Source organism: Silurus meridionalis, chromosome 4 (assembly GCF_014805685.1).
Source record: "Silurus meridionalis isolate SWU-2019-XX chromosome 4, ASM1480568v1, whole genome shotgun sequence".
NCBI classification, from domain to species: domain Eukaryota; kingdom Metazoa; phylum Chordata; class Actinopteri; order Siluriformes; family Siluridae; genus Silurus; species Silurus meridionalis.
Genome location: NC_060887.1, coordinates 7,824,147 through 7,841,913, shown reverse-complemented (window position 1 = coordinate 7,841,913; position 17,767 = coordinate 7,824,147). Strand labels below are relative to the sequence as shown.

Sequence of the window (17,767 nt, the reverse complement as noted above, 5' to 3'; positions counted from 1 at the left end):
ACCACATCCAGCAGAAAAGGTCATGTGACCCAATACGTTTTGGTAATATAGTGCATGTGCAACTGTAGTTAAAAAACGGATCTATCATATGCTCCGGTGGCCAGCAGATGGCGGTATCGATTTGCTGGCACTGATGCGCTGATGTGCTAAAAAGGCCATTATGTTAACAGGCAGACTATAATCGGGTGCATTCATTTGCGGCGGTTGTTGACTGATTCTCGGCGGCTCAGCCAAAAAAACGTCGCACGCTAACTCCATTACACTGATTAGAGAGTGTACACTAATGATATCCTGCTTTCTTTTCCGATGCGTAACGCATAATAATTTCAGAGGCGGGCCGCGAGTGCTTACTTTAAGGGGTACTTACAGGGCCTGACGACGGCACAACATATCAGGAGGATGCGGAAGCCTAGGCCCCCACAGATATCAGCAATCTGAACACGTATGAATGCAGCGGGTTCCTCTTCCTCCCTCGCGTTATAGAAGGAGGGCTTGGGGTTGGACAAGTGTGTGTATGTGGGGGGAGTCGGAAAATGCTGATGTCAAGTAAAAAGTGCCTTTATTGCCGGTGGTATGAGCAGGTTTGTTGGACTTCAGTGATCAGCTCATATGATGTGATCGATGAGGTTAATATCCAGTCTGGATCCCGTCTCTGTTGTAGCGCATGTTGTAAAGTTTGTCTGACCAAAAGATGTTCTCAACACATTACGCTAAACGGTTTGTCCTCGATCGAACTCTCGTCCCGTATTAACGGACACTCGACTCTTTTTACGCGATCGCATTACCACACGCCCTCCCCTTTGTTGATTTTTGCAATTAGATCCCAGAAAATACGTTTTGCTCTTCCGGAACATCACGCGCCACCGAGCGTCTCTCTCTTTCTCCGTCTCGGATGTTATTTTTAAAGAAGATGCTAATCATCTTCTTCAAGTGTTTTTGCATCGGATTTTTATCAGTTATTGAGCAAATTGTGAAAATAAAAATGTTCTCATCCCAGGACCTCTATCTTATCGTTTAAACATCCTTTTTTGACTCTTTTGTCTTCTGAACCTGTGTGCTGGAATAAATCCCAATCTCTATTTATATAGAAGGAGACGAGTTCCTTTCGAGTTCCTCAGGTCGTATCAGGAGGCAATGAAAAAACAAAACAAAAAAAAAAACACACACTTATGATTTCTCCAATTTTGCTCATTCGGGCTCCAAAGGTTCATCCAGAACAGGCTGGAAGGTGACACGATCCAGTTGCAGCCTTTGGACTCAGGGGTTTAGAGAAGAACCTTTTCTAACAAGTTCCTATGACATTCCTGTGCTGCTTTCTGACTCGAAGAAGTCAGCAAAATAATAAACGATACACAGATTGGGTATTTCTTCTATTTCTTGGGTAGCTTTTGTTTATTCTATAAATCAAATAGAGAAAGTAAGAACGTTGAGATTTGAAGGATCCATCCAGTCCATCTGAAACTGGTGTCATTCCATCGGAAAAGGGTTACAATCCATTTGAAACTGGTGTCAATCCATCTAAGGCTTGAGGGTCAATCCATTGGAAACTGGGATCAATTCTTTTGAAATTGGTGTTGATTTTTTTTTAAACTGGAGTCAGACAATTGGAAATGGTATCATTCCATTGGAAACTGGTGTGAAGCCAATGGAAACTGGTGCCAATCCATTTGAATTTGGTGTCAATTCATTAGAAACTGGTGTCATGTTTTTCATCCAACTTATTAGAGACAATTTAATGCCCTTATTGACTTGATGGATCATCATTGTTTCTGCTGCAATTTCTTAATTGAATTGAATAAAATTTCTGCACAGCCAAATACTCAGGTTTGATCATTATGTACTTCATTATGGATCTTCAGGTCTATTATTAAAACAAACATGTCATTCATTGGAGAATGATTTAGAATTTAAATAATGCTCTGCTACACTTTTTCCTTTTGTTATTCATTCTCGAGCGCTTTATAGAAATCCCCGAAAAGCAGCAGCACGTTTTCAACAAAGCGGTAGGATCCATTCTGCCGCGAGATGATGATGGATTTCATGCGAGTTCCAGAAAGGTTTGATATGGAGGGTTTAAAATAAAGATTATAAACTCACCGCTGTGTTTTACACAAGTAAATCTTTCCCCTCGGTTCATTCTAAATCTGTTTAAGCGAATTTGCGAAAGGAAACGTGAACACGTATTAATAATCGATGTCCATGCTTCAGGACCATGGACAGCCATTAGATTTATTTAGAGCCTTTATTGATTTCGTATATGATTTCCAGTTCTTGTGCGTTTATCCTGCATTTGATCCACTAGGGGACCATGTGTGGTCTCTAAAGAAACTCAACCCCGGCCCTGCACATGCCCTTCAAAAATGCACAAGGGGGGGCATCTAGTGTTTCTGACAACCCTTGTTCTTTGCATGTGACAAGTTGGAGCAGCAAGAACCCTCTAGCAGCGTTCTGTTTCTCGGGTCGAAAACAATGGGCGCTCCTGAAGAGGAAGAAAAGCCTGGCCCGTCGGACATCACCGTTTTCGGAGCTAACTGTACCCTCCATGGGCTCAGCCACATATTTTTGCCAGGAGGAGTCACTATCCGTCGCTTGCTCTGGGCTTCTGCCTTCGTCAGCTCGCTCTCCATCTTCCTCTACCAGGTAGCCGGGGCAGTGATGGAGTATTACCGGTATCCTCATGTCACCATCTTAGACGAGATGGACAGCCCGGTCATGTACTTCCCCGCCATCACGCTTTGCAACTACAACAGTTTCCGGCGCTCTAAGATGCAGCGGAACGACCTGTTCTGGATGGCCGGGCTTCTCGGGGTGGAGCAGGGTGACTTTGACGACTTCATGGCGGCTCTGGGGCAACCGGTGGATGACAGCAAGTTTTTCCCGAGCAAGACGTTTAACATGCTGGACTTCGTGCAGAGGACAAGCCACAATATCGACGAGATGCTTCTCGACTGCAAGTACCGTGGCAAGGATTGTGGACCGGAGAACTTCACTACAGTGAGTAAAGGCTTGGACAGCTTCTCTGCTCAAAGAAAAAAGGGCTTGCATTTGCCAAAACCAGGAGTTGGTTCCAAAATATGATTTGGGGTTAAAATCTATAATTTCTTTTGTTTGTATGTTCAAATAATATATTCAATGGTGACATTGATTTGACCCCTATTACTACCTTTATTATTAATGACAATCAGAATAATACAAAGGAATCAACGTTTTTACGTTTTTTTATATATATAAATATAAATAGATAAATATTAACTGTACAATTCTAGACAATTCTTTTTTTTTTTTTTTTTGGTCTGGAAAGAAAAGCCTGAATTAAAGTAATAAAAACTGATTATAATTGAAAAAAAATGGCAAAAAAAAAGAAATTTATTAAAAAAAAATTTTTTTTTAATCATGTTTAATATTAAAAACTAAAATTTTAAATAGGGTAAATAGGGTATATATTTTTCCATAAGATCTCCTGCTACAATCCTACTGAGCACCTCTTTTGAGATGAACTGGAACTCCACCCCAGGCCTCCTAACCTACGACATCAGTCTGAATCTCTACAAATCTCCACAAAATCTAGTGAAACATCTCCCCAGAAGACTGAAGACTAAATTTGGGAGGAGATGTTCACAAAAGCGTCTTATTCTCCTAAACTTTTTTAAAACCTTAGGAACCTTAGTGGGCTCGAAGATCCGCTCGGAAAAACCTGCGGACTTGATAAAGCCTGACTGAGATGAGGTCATATTGGTCCGTTAATAAAGGGGTTTACTTTTTTATTCCCCCTCAAACTTCCCCGGATGTTTTATAAACCTTGGAATTGGACGAAAAATGGTATACGTACTAAATATTCCTTCATAAATACAAAGTGCGTCTTTTCTATTGTTGTAAAAACCGCTCATACGCCCTTGCAGTGACCAGGTGTCGGGTAACAGCTGACTTCTCAGGAACCGGAGCCTCGGATTCTGCTCCGAAAGCAAGAAGAAATTAAAAATGAATGAATCCTGTCCCCCCGCTTTGTGAAAACGTTTCCATGAGGGATGAGCTGTTGTCAGAAAACGGACCTTAAAAGAAAAAGCGGCACCTGCAGGTCATTTCACTAGCAGATGCTCCTGACAGCGCCCTCTACAGTATCTATTTACACGAACGTTGCACTGCTTTTAATTAGCATTTGCACTCGGTGCTCTCGCGACCTCACCCCGTGGCAATTGAATTCCTGGTATGTAGACAGCGTTCAATAGTGAGGGAAAAGTCCAGGAGTGGATATTGTCTTTCAGCGTTACAGTAAATAATAGTCAGTAGTATGGAAGGGAACAACGACGCCACACGGTGGCTTTTTTTTAAATAAAATAATTTTCAAATAAAACACGAACCCGATGAAATACATTGTGCAAAATTGTTAGCACGGGACATTTTATATTTATGATAAATTAATGATAAAATGAATAATAAAATGGTATAATAAAAAACATGACAATACGATTTGTTTTAAATGAAAATAAAACAATTGGAAAAAAAAAATCTGTATGTTGATGTAAATCAAATATTATTTGTCACGTACACATTGATATAAAATGCGATGTGTCATGAAGCGCTTTTTACGACGCAAGTTTGAGCCATGGGTATCAAGTCTAAGTATTTCGGGCATCACGTGAGCAGAAGGCGAGTCACAGGTGCAGAAAAAAAGAGGTTTGGGAGGAGCTTCTTCCCACAAGTTATCAGATCTCTCAATGCGAGCACCTTCACGTTATACAATATATTTTCTCATCTTTCTTTTTTTTTTTTTTCTCATATTCTTCTTTTATTTCGATCGGGTTTTGATTATGTTCAGGATATATAACTATGTTTGTGACCAATACAAATCTTGAATCTTGGATAATAAGCAGAACCAGAGAATGGTGGATCAGGATGAAAAGATTCCGAGCAGTAAAACGGTTCTTTCAGGACCGGACAGCGGCATCACGTAGAGCCTACCAGAGAAGAATCTCATCCTATGCTGGTTTAAAAGGGTGTGTGCTGTGATAAGAGTCCAGACAGAACCCTGTATAACATTGTAAAGTCATCAGTGAGAATCGGTCAGTCAGATAATAATTGAGCCAAAAAAGAGCCGTGAATATAAGTTTTACATTTAATATTGAATTTTCTAAAGGTATGTTCTACTTAACTGTTAGACTTATTCCAGACGAATCCGTATCGTTAGCGTTGGCAGGAAGTAGCGCGGTTTTTACAACACGCTACAAACCGTATTTCCTGCACGGACTCGGCAGCTAACAGTGACACTGCGCTAACTCTAGTTCCTTTTTAATCCCCCTGGAATTGTTGTGTATATTTTCAAGTTTGATAATAAACAAACTTGCGGTCCGCCAATTAATCGGACCCCGGAGCCCTGTAAACGAACATTCTACTCAAACAAACATTCTATATTTCCATGAATTATTGGACCAAACATACCGTACGGTCAAAAAGAACGTATACGTCCGTTCGTTATAATTGTTAGTCACATTTCTTCCCTCAGCTTTTGTGCTTTTGTTACATTATCACTGTGTTCATTTTATGTGGTTCAATTTCACAGATGAGTGTTTTTTGAGCTGCCGTTGGACATGAGCATTGAAACTCTCTTTCTACCGTTAATTAACTTTCTACAAGTGACACCCGAGTACTCGACGCATTGTGCTAAAAAAAAAGTTTCTATTTGTCACTATTCGGTGCTGTGATTTCACCCACTGATCTCTGCCTCAGCCTTCAAATTGAATCGGAGCCCCGGCGTATCGTGATTTGGGCTGAGATTAAGCGAAGGGGATTACTGCGGAGAGCAAAGCTGCACCTTTATCTGCCTGCGAGTTCTCGAAGTGAGACTTGTGGGGATTAACCACAATTCAGTGTTTGACTTGAGCTGATAGACAAACTTTACACCTTGATGAGATTGGATTCGAAAGATGTGCTTGCAATGAGAAGCCACCGCCACCATCACTCGCTTTTATCCCTCCCCCCGCTGGACGAAAGCGTAATTGCGCTTAATCGCTTGCACGCTTTTAATTAAAACGAGGGTAATTAATAGTAGATTAGTTTATGCTGTTCTGCAAAATAGAGACAAATAAGCACCACTTTTCAAGAGATATATAACCTAGTGAACGAGCATTCTGTCTAATCATAATGGCATATTTTTTCCAGAATCGCTATAAAATCAAAACGTTTCCTTGCCTATGCAGATTGCTGGTGGGTGGATCTAGCAAATAATTAGGTAATAGTTAAATAGTTAATACCGATAACTGATTAATCAACCGATTTATTTTAGTTTTTAAAATGGATACTGGATTAAAAAAGAGTCAATGTAAGAAAAGAAAAAAAACAAAAACAGTACTGAATCATGAGAATGTGCTAGAGGATATCAATAGGAATGTATCCATGAAATAAAAATGTAATCATAAGATTCATTTATTGAATAATAATAAAAAATGTAATTAACACATTTATAAATAATAAATACAATATCTCACTCTCCGTGCAGCACGCAGTTTATTCTGAAAGCCAAACTTTATTATTAAACGCCGATATGATATGAGTCAAATGTTGACATTGATTTTTAAAATATCTCTCTCTGGCATTGTTCCTAAGCGCCATTTCAAATTTGGTGGGTTGCGGACCCTTTATCTACGATAACACAAATAACCACTTTTTGGAACTTTGGCGAACAGAAAAACAAATTTCGAGGCAGAAGGAGATCATTAGGAAAAGTGGGAGCTCAGTGGTTAAGGTTCTGGGTTACTGATCATAAGTTCTGGGGTCTCAAACTGTGGTATCGCCAAACTTCCACACTTGGGCCCTTGAGCAAGGCCCCTAATCCTGCTTCCCGGGCAATGTATCATGGCTGACCCTGCGCTCTAAAGCCAGCTCCCAGACATCATTGGGATAAGAATTTCACAAAAGCCTCATATACCCCCGTTTTACCTTTTGAGTGTAAGGTAGGTAAAATGTTGACTTTCCAATTAGAAGTTGAGTTTAAATCCCAACGCAATCAAACTGCAAGTCCTGGGCCCTTCAGCGAGGCTTCTTTATCCCACAACTGTTCGGTTGTACCGTTTAAATCAAAGAAGTACTCAGCGTCTGGCAGGCAATATGTATTTTTTTGTTTGTTTTCCACTTCAACTGTCTAGTTAGCTTGAATAAATATTGATTAGCAGATTAAAGTGACCTTGGGTCTAATATTACATTTGTCAGCACCATTCTCCTCCTGATCTATATCTGGCTCAGGCCAGTAGGGTTGAAGCGTTTCCTCAGCATTGCACCAAATCCTCTGTGTCTAAAGAAATAAAAGAGAAAGCAAAGCTATCCTTCCATAAGTCTTCCGTTTTGAACATATTTGCGTCGATAAAAAACTGCTGCTACGTGATACGACGTATCGCAACAATGCAGAGGCGTGTCCTGAGAATCCAATAGAATACAGATTAACATGGCAGAGGTAGAGCTGCATCTTCCTGGAGACCAAACAGGGCCATGCTTTTGAATTTAGTAAGTAAATTTACGATTCGACGTCTGTCCGAAGCGAAGAAATATTAGCGAATCTGTAGCATATCGAATCGAAATCGTATCGGTAGCTGCTTTATATGTATCTTCAATGTATCGTTTAACTATGCATGGATATACGAATCGTATCGTCCTCGGGTACAGACATGCACAATCCCTACTTACTGTAAATAATGTCAACATTTGAACTTTACTTCCTGTTATATTGTAAAAAAAAAAAGCGTTTAGCGCCGCTTCATACAAACTGAAGGGGATCCATTTGATTTGTTGCAAGAAAGGGCAAAACGATCAATACCCGTTCTGCGTTCGTTCTGGCTTCTTATTTGGCGGGGGCGTCTTCACGTTCTCCGTGAGACATAATCGAGTGTCGATTTCATGCAGGCAATCTCCGTCCAAAGACATGCGGCGCCAATTAGCGGCTCGAAGATAACTAGCAATCTCAAAATATCTTTTCAGCATTTCAATCCAAAGATCCATTATTTTAATGCAGTGGTTCTGACTGCAATGGGAATGGGAGGGGGGCAGGTTTTTTGAGTGTCTGAGACAGAGTGTCTGCAGGCGACGTGCCATCTCAGGCGAGCGACGGAAACATCCTGTTTTCCTCTGATAGGTTTCACTCGGGATCCTGCGCTCTCGCTCGCGTTGGGGCTTTCGCGGTGGGGGAGAAGCTGCAGCTGTTACTCGCTGATACAGACGGGATGTTCTCTCGGCAGAGACGGCGTCATGGGGGGGATTTGGCGCGGGGCACGTTTCCTAAAACTAGCACTCGTTTCATCTGAAGGCAAACAGCTGCCTTAAAGATGTCACATTAATTAACCTCTAAGTAAAAAAATAATAAAAACTGTCAGGAGACATATGGAGACTGATGGCCAGAAATTGGATGCATCCTGCGAGTTTATAATTTTTTTTTACATTATATTAGCAAGGAAAACGGAGAGAATGCTTGTTTTCCTCTGACTTTATGCACATAGTTAACCACCAGAGGGCACTATTAACTAGAAAAAGAAGAATTCATGGCTGAACACACTGATTACTATTAGAAGGCAAAAAGTAATGGGCTTTGCAGTGTTACAACCAGGCAATAGTATGGCCTTAATCAGGGTTATATGTAAAGCATGGCGGTGGAAGCATTGTACAGGACCTCACACCGTAAAGATTGATTTTTTTATTTGATTTCTTTTAAGTACTCTTTGCCATCTTCGTTTATAGCCGCTAGGCAACTAGTTCAGTGGGTGTAAAAGGAAAGTATAAGCCTAACAAAAAAAAGCAGAATGTGCTGTTCGTTCTTTAGCATAAAAAAAAATGAATGAAATTAATTGAACAATAAAAAAAACACCAATCCATCTTTGGTTTAATGCTGCATTTCTATTATCCTAGTACCATTTTCCCAATGTCCCTCTAAAATGCTAGATATTTTTATTTTTATAATTTTTTTTGGAAATGGCCTTATAACCCTTTTCAGATTAAAACGCTTCTTTAAGATCATTGCTGATGTCTTTCTTTTTGTGTCAACCTCTGCAGTAGTGAGTAAATGGCCTAATGGCACATAGGAAAGTAGGACTTTAGGATTTTTAGCCCCGCCTACTGTAAAATTTCCCTCCTCAGAGACAGACAGCTGTTCTTCCAGTCGTGTGAGCTCTGTTTTCTGGCTCTTGGGTAATTAGCTGCGTAGAAAAGGCTAATGGTCAAGCGTTCTTGCTGTGCCTGTGGCCAAATGGCAGTGATAACAGAATTTATATGCAGCTTAGTAATTGATCCAGGTAGTGTTTAATTGGATATAATGCTGGATACCTTTCATCTTTACGACTTGAGTAAAGACTCGTTTGCAAAGCGACTTTGTTTTTCATTACTGCCGTTTTTTCCAGATCGTTCGATTTCTCGGTGCGGTTCAGCGTTTTCCGTTAAACCTCTTTGTTCCGCTGCGAATAATAAACGAAACATGACGTCGCCGAGCTTTCGTTGCAGCTCAGACACTGTTTGTTCCTGAGAAAACATCAAGTTGATGGAACTGTTCCACCTCATTTCACATCCTGAAATAAATAAAACAGGGGGTTTATGTCTCAGGACATGATAAATAGCATGTGTTCTTCATCAGGTCTAAGCAGAAGGTAATGGTCTCACGTTTAACTCTAGAATACTTTGCCATACCGAAGAAGTTCACGGCCGACTCAAGTTGCCCATGCTATGTGACTGCAAAACAAGCCCAAATCATCACCCCTCCACCACCATGCTTCACAGTTGACATGTTGTTTGGTTTTCACCAAATGTGGAACTCTGCATGATAGCCAGACATCTCCACTTTGGTCTCGTCTGTCCAAAGTACACTATTCCAGAAGTTTTGTGGTTTGTTTAGATGCAATATTGCAAACTTTGCTTTTCTCCTGGCAACCTTTCCAAGCAAACCATTTAGTTCTGGCTTTTTTCTAATGGCACTGTCATGAACCTTCACACATCATGCTAACTGATGCCTGTAGAGTCTAGAACTCAATTTGTTTAGTTTTTTGCCATTTCTCTGAGCATTGCTTTGTCTGACCTTGCTTAGGCGTTTACTCCTGAATGTTTCGACTTACTGTAGTATGATGGACTCTAAATTGTTTGGAAACAGCCTTATAACCCTTCCCAGATTGATGGGAAGGAGATATAATCATTCATGATGCACCTTCCTTGGCACTGTGTTAATACACACCTGAATGCTCCAGACAAAATCAGACCAAGATCAGCACTGAAATTATTTGTGATGTCATACATAGGAATGTCCCTTAAACCAACACCATCTCCCCACATTTGAACACAATTTTGTTGTACATCCAGTGAGCTGAAGATTCGCTTCTGGAATGTTCTGTGCACTAATAACATGAAGTCTGGCAGTCGAGCATTGGCAGACCGCACACAAGGCGTCTTGGCGTCAGACTTAGATCCCGGGCATCTTTAAGATCCCAGAGGGTCAGCTGAGAACCAGCAGACTTTTTGGATTTGTCGTCATCTTCCTGTGCCACACACACACTGGCACAAATCCCTCCTGACTGTAGAAACCCCCCTTCCCCCTCTGGCACTTGCTTTCTCTTGCACGGAGATGAAAATTGGACTTTTAAAGTGCTGTTGACTATTTTATTCTGATGGGTCAGATAGCAAAATGGTTCAAGGAATCCACACCTTCTTACTGGTTAGATGGAAGAACAGTGGTGTGTGGAATTAATATATGATTCGAGCCCTATTGGTAGATGGATTGGTGTGGTGCGAATAGGGGGTAAATTGGAAACTAGACTTTGTCCCCTTTCCCCATGTTTGCACCCTTTTCCTATCAAAAGTCTGCGTGAGATTTGGCTGATCTTCTTCAGGCTGATCTTTAGCTGAAATCTCCTGATCGACAGCCCTAACGGTTTTTCCAGCACCGAGCTACCACAGATCAATTTTTCATGAAGTCTATCGCATTTACGCTGTGGTAACAGAGCCGACTGAATTAAGGATGTAATTCCAGCTTTCGTTCAGGCATCGTTCCTCACATTTTTTTCATTCGTCTCCGGCATAGGTACATCGTACGCTTATATTCGGCTTTTAATAAGAATCAGCTGGAGCGTAACAAATCCCCAGCGCGGTGGCAGAACACTCCCCCGACTCCTGGAATTAACAGCCATTTTACTGCGCTTGTTTATTGCCGACCCGGCTTCACGACAATGGAATAAAACACTTTTATTATTGTATAAATATTACCCGATGAAACTAGCGGATTTAAAGAAAAAAAAAAAAAAGCAGACACAATGATTGGACTTTCGAATCAGACCCACACGGTTTCAATATTTATCCAATAAAATAGATGTCAAAACAACCGGAAAAATTATTGAAGCGTAAATTTTATATATCCATGTTGCTACTTAATTGAATGGAATTTTTTTTCCCTCCTTCCTTCCCTTCTTTTTTTTTTTCTCTTCAATTTATTATTGTAATGCTGAGAACCGCAGCAATTCAACAACGTTGGACTTGTAATCAAATAAAATAAAATATTAAATGGTTACAAAATTTTTAAAAAAGACGCAATAAACAGACAATAAAAAAATAAATTTTATAAAAAAAAAATAATCAATAAATAAACAAAGCAAAAAAATGCGCTCTTCAGCGATTTTATTTTTAATGTTTTGTCCTAAGTTCCCCGCAATGGCATTCGACTACCTGCTCACAATCGAATATCGGGCTCTCTTTTCATTTCTGACTGAAGATAACGATGCAGCGGCGCTTTAGTATTTTAGTCTAATATCTCCACTTCCAAAGTCTTCATGCTAATCCTGCTAGTCATCTCAAATCAAATCAAATTAGCACCGTCACTAAAACCTCCCACAAACCCTTCAGTATCGATCGTATTTAACGTGTTTGAGGTGAAATATTGCCTTGAAGTCTTTATACCAGATGTAAATCTTTTTACTGTCACGGATAAATGGCACATCGGGGCGATTACTGAACTTGGTGTCACCAAAACAAGAATGAAAAATGAGGATCGGTACCCTGCTGCAAGCCCGTCGATAGAGGGGGAAAAAAAAAAGAATCTGGGAGACAGCGAGGGGTTGGGCTCCATCTCACAAAAAGAAAGCGACGGGAAATGTGCAGCCACACACTAGTTTTTTTTCTCCAAGAGCAAGCAGGTGGAGTGGGAACTGAGGAATCTCGTATTTAAAGCAGGAAATTATATAAAGCACCGGAGAAAAACCTAGACGTCCGTTTTTTTGGAAGGTTGTGGGTTTTTTATGCTCAGTATCGCTCAGTATCCTGTTATATTTTTAGACGCAGCATCATCATTTCAAAGCTCAATGAGGGCGCCTTTTTAGTGCATGAAGTTCGGAACTATGGTGACTCTTGCGACGACCCGAGAACCCATCAGGAACGGAGCGAAGGTGCGAAGGAGACCGGAAGCCAAAAAGAACATGCTAGCGTTCGTGTTAAGGACCAAGATCCACGGTTTGAAGTACGTGTTTGCGGCAGACGGGTCGAAGCCCAGGCGCTTCTTCTGGCTCCTGGCAGTCTGCGTGTGCCTGTCGCTGCTGTTTGTCTGGTCCTGGAACCGCTTGATGTATCTTCTCTCGTTCCCCGTGGTCACCAAGATCTACATGGTGTGGGCAAACAACATGACCTTCCCCGCCGTCACGCTGTGCAACCGGAACCTTTTCCGCATGTCTAGCCTCACCAAGGAGGACATTCACCACAGCGGGTACTGGATGGACATCATGTATGCCAACCACTCGGTGAACAGACAGAGCGTGGCCATGCTCAAGCACAGCCGGCACAGAGAGAAGCTCTTGCGTTTGCTGGACTTTTCCGACTACGTCCCGCCTCCCCGTTTCCACCTCAACACCACCGAAATGATTGGCAGGCTGAGCCACCAGTTAGAGGACATGCTTCTGGAGTGCAAGTTCAGCGGAGAAAACTGCACGCATAAGAACTTCACCGCAGTATGTAACGACTCGCTGTTACCAACATCCTATGATGTTAATATCCCTCCTATCCCATGGCATGTATCACTTATCTAAAGCAGTCTAAAGCGTCTGAACAAACATCTAGCTTACGTCGTAGACTCCTTCCATAGCTTGTAAATTGACTTTTTCTTTGTTTATATATGTATTTTTAACTACTTCAGAAGAACGGGTGTCGTGGCGAGTTCGAGTCTGGAGTTTCTTCGATCATTTGTTCCTCTTTATATGTTCTGTATGCTGTTGAACTGACACTGAACTGTATGTTCGCGCTAAGCAGATACCACCAAGCACCAAAGCAGGTTTAAAACAGAACACGAGCTCGACCCTGATTGGTGGCTTTCCACTCGCGAGTACAAAGGAACGAACGCAAAACGCAGAGTAAAACGCCAGATATTCGACTTTGAAATGTTAAAGTCTCCAAGACTGGAAATAATAAATTACATTTACTTCCTTACTGTTCAAGAAACCTTGAGAGGAACCAGTCTCAAAAAGGAACCCCCGTCCTCATTCTCAACACCGAGTGTCCAATCATTAAAGTTCCATCCTTGTTGAGGTGTTCATGGATGGGTCCGTTGAGTTCCGTGAGTGCGGAACTGTTCAGGCAAACTGATTATACGATTGTAAAAGTCATTTTACACCCTCTGTTGGTGGTGGTGTGGTACTGCAATGTCACAACAATGCGTTATTTTCTCCCATCTTTATCGTTTTTGAATCCCCAAAAGATATTCCGATATTCTTGTAATTTTCAATAAACACTGATTTTATATATTTTTAATAGCCCCGTAACAGATGTGAGATTTGTGTGCTTCGCTTATCATGCAGTTCCCTCTCTCTAGATCCTGCAATTACAGGTTTCTATCCAATCTTTCCTTTTTTCTTTGCTTCCTTTCCAAAACGCTGACAAATTCCCTTGGGTGGAAACGAGATCTGAATCTCAAGCATATGAAATCTCAAGGACACTTTTTTTCTATTTTTTTATTTGATTTGTTATTTTATTTCGTTCGAATCTTTGCCTGCATTTACACAGTTCCTTTGTCCGGAACAAGTCTGCCGTCTGGGAGTTTCATTAACGCTCGGGGCTGATATCATCAGTAAAACAACTTGCAATGGACGACCTTATCGTTTGTCAGCATCGTATTTAATGAAGTGGGAAAAAGAAAAAATTCTCCAAGCCCTCCGAAAAACCTGCCCAGAAACAGCTGGGTCTCGTTAAAGGTGAAGCCAGAGCGCTGTTGATTAGAGACTTGGTTTAATGGAATGGCGCAAGATTCATTTGAACCTCTTCATGGAAGGAAATTTGATTCACTTTTATGTCGATTTTTTTTCCGTAATATATTATATTTCGTAATAATATATTGTGTGGTGTTTTCATTTCTGGAACATCTCTGCAGCTCCAGACCACTGCATATGGATATGTCATTAACACATTCCCCTCTGTCGTTCCACAGATTTACACGAGGTACGGCAAGTGTTACACTTTTAATTCGGGCCTTGATGGCAACCCGCTGCTGACGACGCTGAAGGGCGGAACAGGAAACGGGCTGGAGATAATGCTGGACATTCAGCAGGATGAGTACCTGCCCGTGTGGGGAGAAACAGGTAGATATCCAACAGCACCTACAGCACCTGTTTCCCCGGTGGTTCATTTTGGAACTTACTCAATTCTCGCGACGAGATTTTTGCGACGTTTGGCAGACAGAATTATCCCTACAATGATTCAATTTATACAAGTAAGCAGGTGAGGGTTAAGGACCTCGCTCAAGGCCTCCTTCAGTGTTCGCTTGGTGGTGCTGGGATTTGAACTTCCAAAACCTTTAAAACCTTAACCAGAGCACCACCAATATCCCTAGAGAACTCTTCCCACACCACCAGTCAATCCTGGGGCTAATAACCAGTAATCCTAATTAGGATAGAGACCACTTGAACCTTTAATAATAAACGTCTGCTGGTTCAACTTCAAGATTCTCGAACTTTTTGTATTATCGCAGCCCTTTTTTCGAATCAATTGCTAGAAGGGTATGGCATTTTAAATTCTTATAAAACTCACTGTGCTAAAATAAGTCCACTTTTGCCTGTAAAAAAAACAAACAAACAATCAGGCAAGGAGATTCGACCGTAACCCTTTACCCAAATTCCATGCTAATGTCTGTTGCATGGCTGTTTGATGAACGGGCTCGAGAGCGTAATGATTAAGAGCATCCATCATTCCCCTGAATTTGGTTTATTGCATTTTTCTTTTTAGCTTTTTTTTTGTTTTCTTTTTGCTAATGGTGCACTTAGGGACCACTTTTGATGGATCGCTCAGAAAAGTGGTGCGGGAGCATTTTAATGAGCATTAGAGTTAGCATTACATGGAATATTAAGACCTGTTAAAAATGTTACCCCTTAAAAAGATTAAATTGCGTGTTCTAGGTTTTAAATCATTTTGATAAAATTTTTTTTTTTTTTTTACTTTTCAAGTCCCCACGGAAACCCAGTCAGAAACTCCCCAAAAACTGCAGTGTTCGTGAGGAACGCTTCCAAAAAAAGTGCTTAATTTGACGATTTTTCAGGACGAAACTGATTGCAATTTGTTATTAGATTCTCAAGCGAGTCTTTTATAACGACCCACCATCCTGCTTCTCTGCAGACGAAACCTCGTATGAAGCAGGCATCAAAGTACAGATCCACAGCCAGGATGAACCGCCCTTCATAGACCAGCTGGGATTCGGTGTGGCCCCTGGTTTTCAAACTTTCGTGTCTTGTCAGCAGCAACTGGTACCTAATGTTACACCTATTGCACACAACCTTCGTTTTCACCCCCAACGCATCAACACTCATTCATTCATTACATCATGGAGAAAACCAAAGACCAACATCCCAACAGTGAATCTGAAAAAGTTTGAATGGTATGCATCATTGGTCTTCAAACTGGGAATCCGTGACCCCTAGGGGGTCCAAGGCGGTTTTGCTAATTAATGTTAAGTCACAATTTATTTTTATTTTTTTTAATAAATATTTTATTTAATAATTAATAATACTTATTATAATAATTATTATAATATAATTTCTGTGTTTAATTAGATTCAATTTGCATGTTATGCTACATGGCAATGAAATACAATTAGCATCTAACCAGAAGTGTTTCATTGTCGTCCTTGATTAATTTGATTGCCGTCGTGTCGTTCGGCAAACTTGATATGATGTTGGAACTATTTACAGAATTGCAGTCGTGGGTGGAGAGGGAGTAGAGAAAGGGGCTCAGCATACAGCCTTGTGGTTCTCCAGTGCTAAGAATGAGTGTTGAAGTGTTCATTTTTTAAAAGGGGCATGTTGAAAAAGATGAACTAATGGTTTTAAACCGATGCGGTTTTTAAACCGATCATTAGAATGAGACCACAATGAGACTACATTTTCACAGAGTAAAGGTTCATTCATGTAAACGTTTTTCCTTCTTATTTGGCCTTCAGCAAAATGTACTGCTATTTTTTTTTCGTATCATCTGCAGACTTATTTGAATATTGCACAGGAAAGACGGATCCGATCGGTTATCCAGATAGAGAATGTATCCAATTTTTCAACGCGCCGTGTCCCGATCTGGTTAATCAGATCCCGGTGATGGCGTGTAAATGCCAAGTGTAAACGCAGCCTTAAAACACGTCATCTACCAACATCTTAAACGAACAAGCAAGTTCTTGCAGAAGATATGGATTGAAAACTCAGAGTGCAGCTACGACACTTGATCCCATCTCAAATCTCATTAGGTGTAGACAGATCTATGATTCCATGCTAGGATCCAAAGAACGGTCTGATAAGGAAAGGATAGTAAATGAAGTCCTGGAGGCCACATTAAGCATTAAAGCTTTGTAGAGGTTCAAATGGACAATAACATTTAATAAACATTGTCATGGATTTAAGATGTTCTCTGGTTTTCTCCACCGCATGCTCATTATGTAATCCTTCAATCGGTACTTTGTATTTTCTCGGTATGGTATCTCTAAATGTCTTTCCTTTCGCTTGGCTGCTTGTTTGTTCTTCAACGCCACGTCGACGCTAACAAAACCATGCGGTGTATCCCAGCTACAGTATCTCCCACCGCCCTGGGGCGACTGCCGATCCAGTGGGATGGACTCGGAGTACTTCTCCACGTATAGCATAACAGCGTGTCGCATCGACTGTGAAACCCGCTACCTGCTGGAGAACTGTAACTGCCGGATGGTGCACATGCCAGGTACGGTCCAAACACACGCTGTGTCCTTGTGTTTATAGTTTTTTTTTTAAAGAATCACTGCAGTTATTTAAACACATTTCAATGCCAGGTACCTCCACCGTATGCACCCCGGAGCAGTACAAGGATTGCGCCGATCCTGCCTTGGGTAAGAGGAACACGCCTAGCATGGAAAAATACAATTTTCAATTCAAAGTAGACTAAATAAAAAGGGAAAAAAATTCACCATGGAGAACCTGCATGCTGATTTTTTTTTTACTGTTATTATCTTCATGTACCTCAGAGATTTATTTTACTTAATACGTTCCTACAAGAACTCAGATTGTCCCATGACGAATGAAACGAATACGTATATTCATTCCTTCTTGAATTGAACAATGCGGTGGCACTTTATTACCGGCGTCTTACTCCATGCTACTCTGTACGACTTTTTCAAACAGATCAGCTATCTATTAAAATTGCCATCAATGCAAACACTAGTCTGAACTTTCGCTCCAGTGTTCACACGAATTCTGAATTTCAAGCGCTTCAGGTTCCCCCCCGAAAACGATCCAGTGAAACAAGTGTTTTTTAAAACCTGCAAAATGCTTCT

The 17,767-nt window shown here is 41.0% G+C and overlaps 1 protein-coding gene across 7 annotated transcripts in view; it reads left to right on the top strand.

Moving 5' to 3' along the window:
• The window catches only part of asic1c (acid-sensing (proton-gated) ion channel 1c), a 53,668-nt gene that overhangs the window by 24,950 nt on the left and 10,951 nt on the right, over positions 1 to 17,767 (top strand). For 6 of the 7 annotated variants that reach the window (XR_006925338.1, XM_046846619.1, XM_046846617.1 and 3 more), the window contains exons 2-5: positions 14,417 to 14,567; positions 15,598 to 15,725; positions 17,028 to 17,178; positions 17,267 to 17,323. Coding sequence is in view for 6 of the 7 variants with exons in the window: in XM_046846619.1 (XP_046702575.1) it covers positions 14,417 to 14,567; positions 15,598 to 15,725; positions 17,028 to 17,178; positions 17,267 to 17,323 (487 nt within the window). In the remaining variant the exon portion in view is untranslated. Of the gene's footprint in view, positions 1 to 2,433; positions 2,995 to 14,416; positions 14,568 to 15,597; positions 15,726 to 17,027; positions 17,179 to 17,266; positions 17,324 to 17,767 lie in introns of those variants that run through there. The other variant, XM_046846615.1, reaches the window with a different exon arrangement.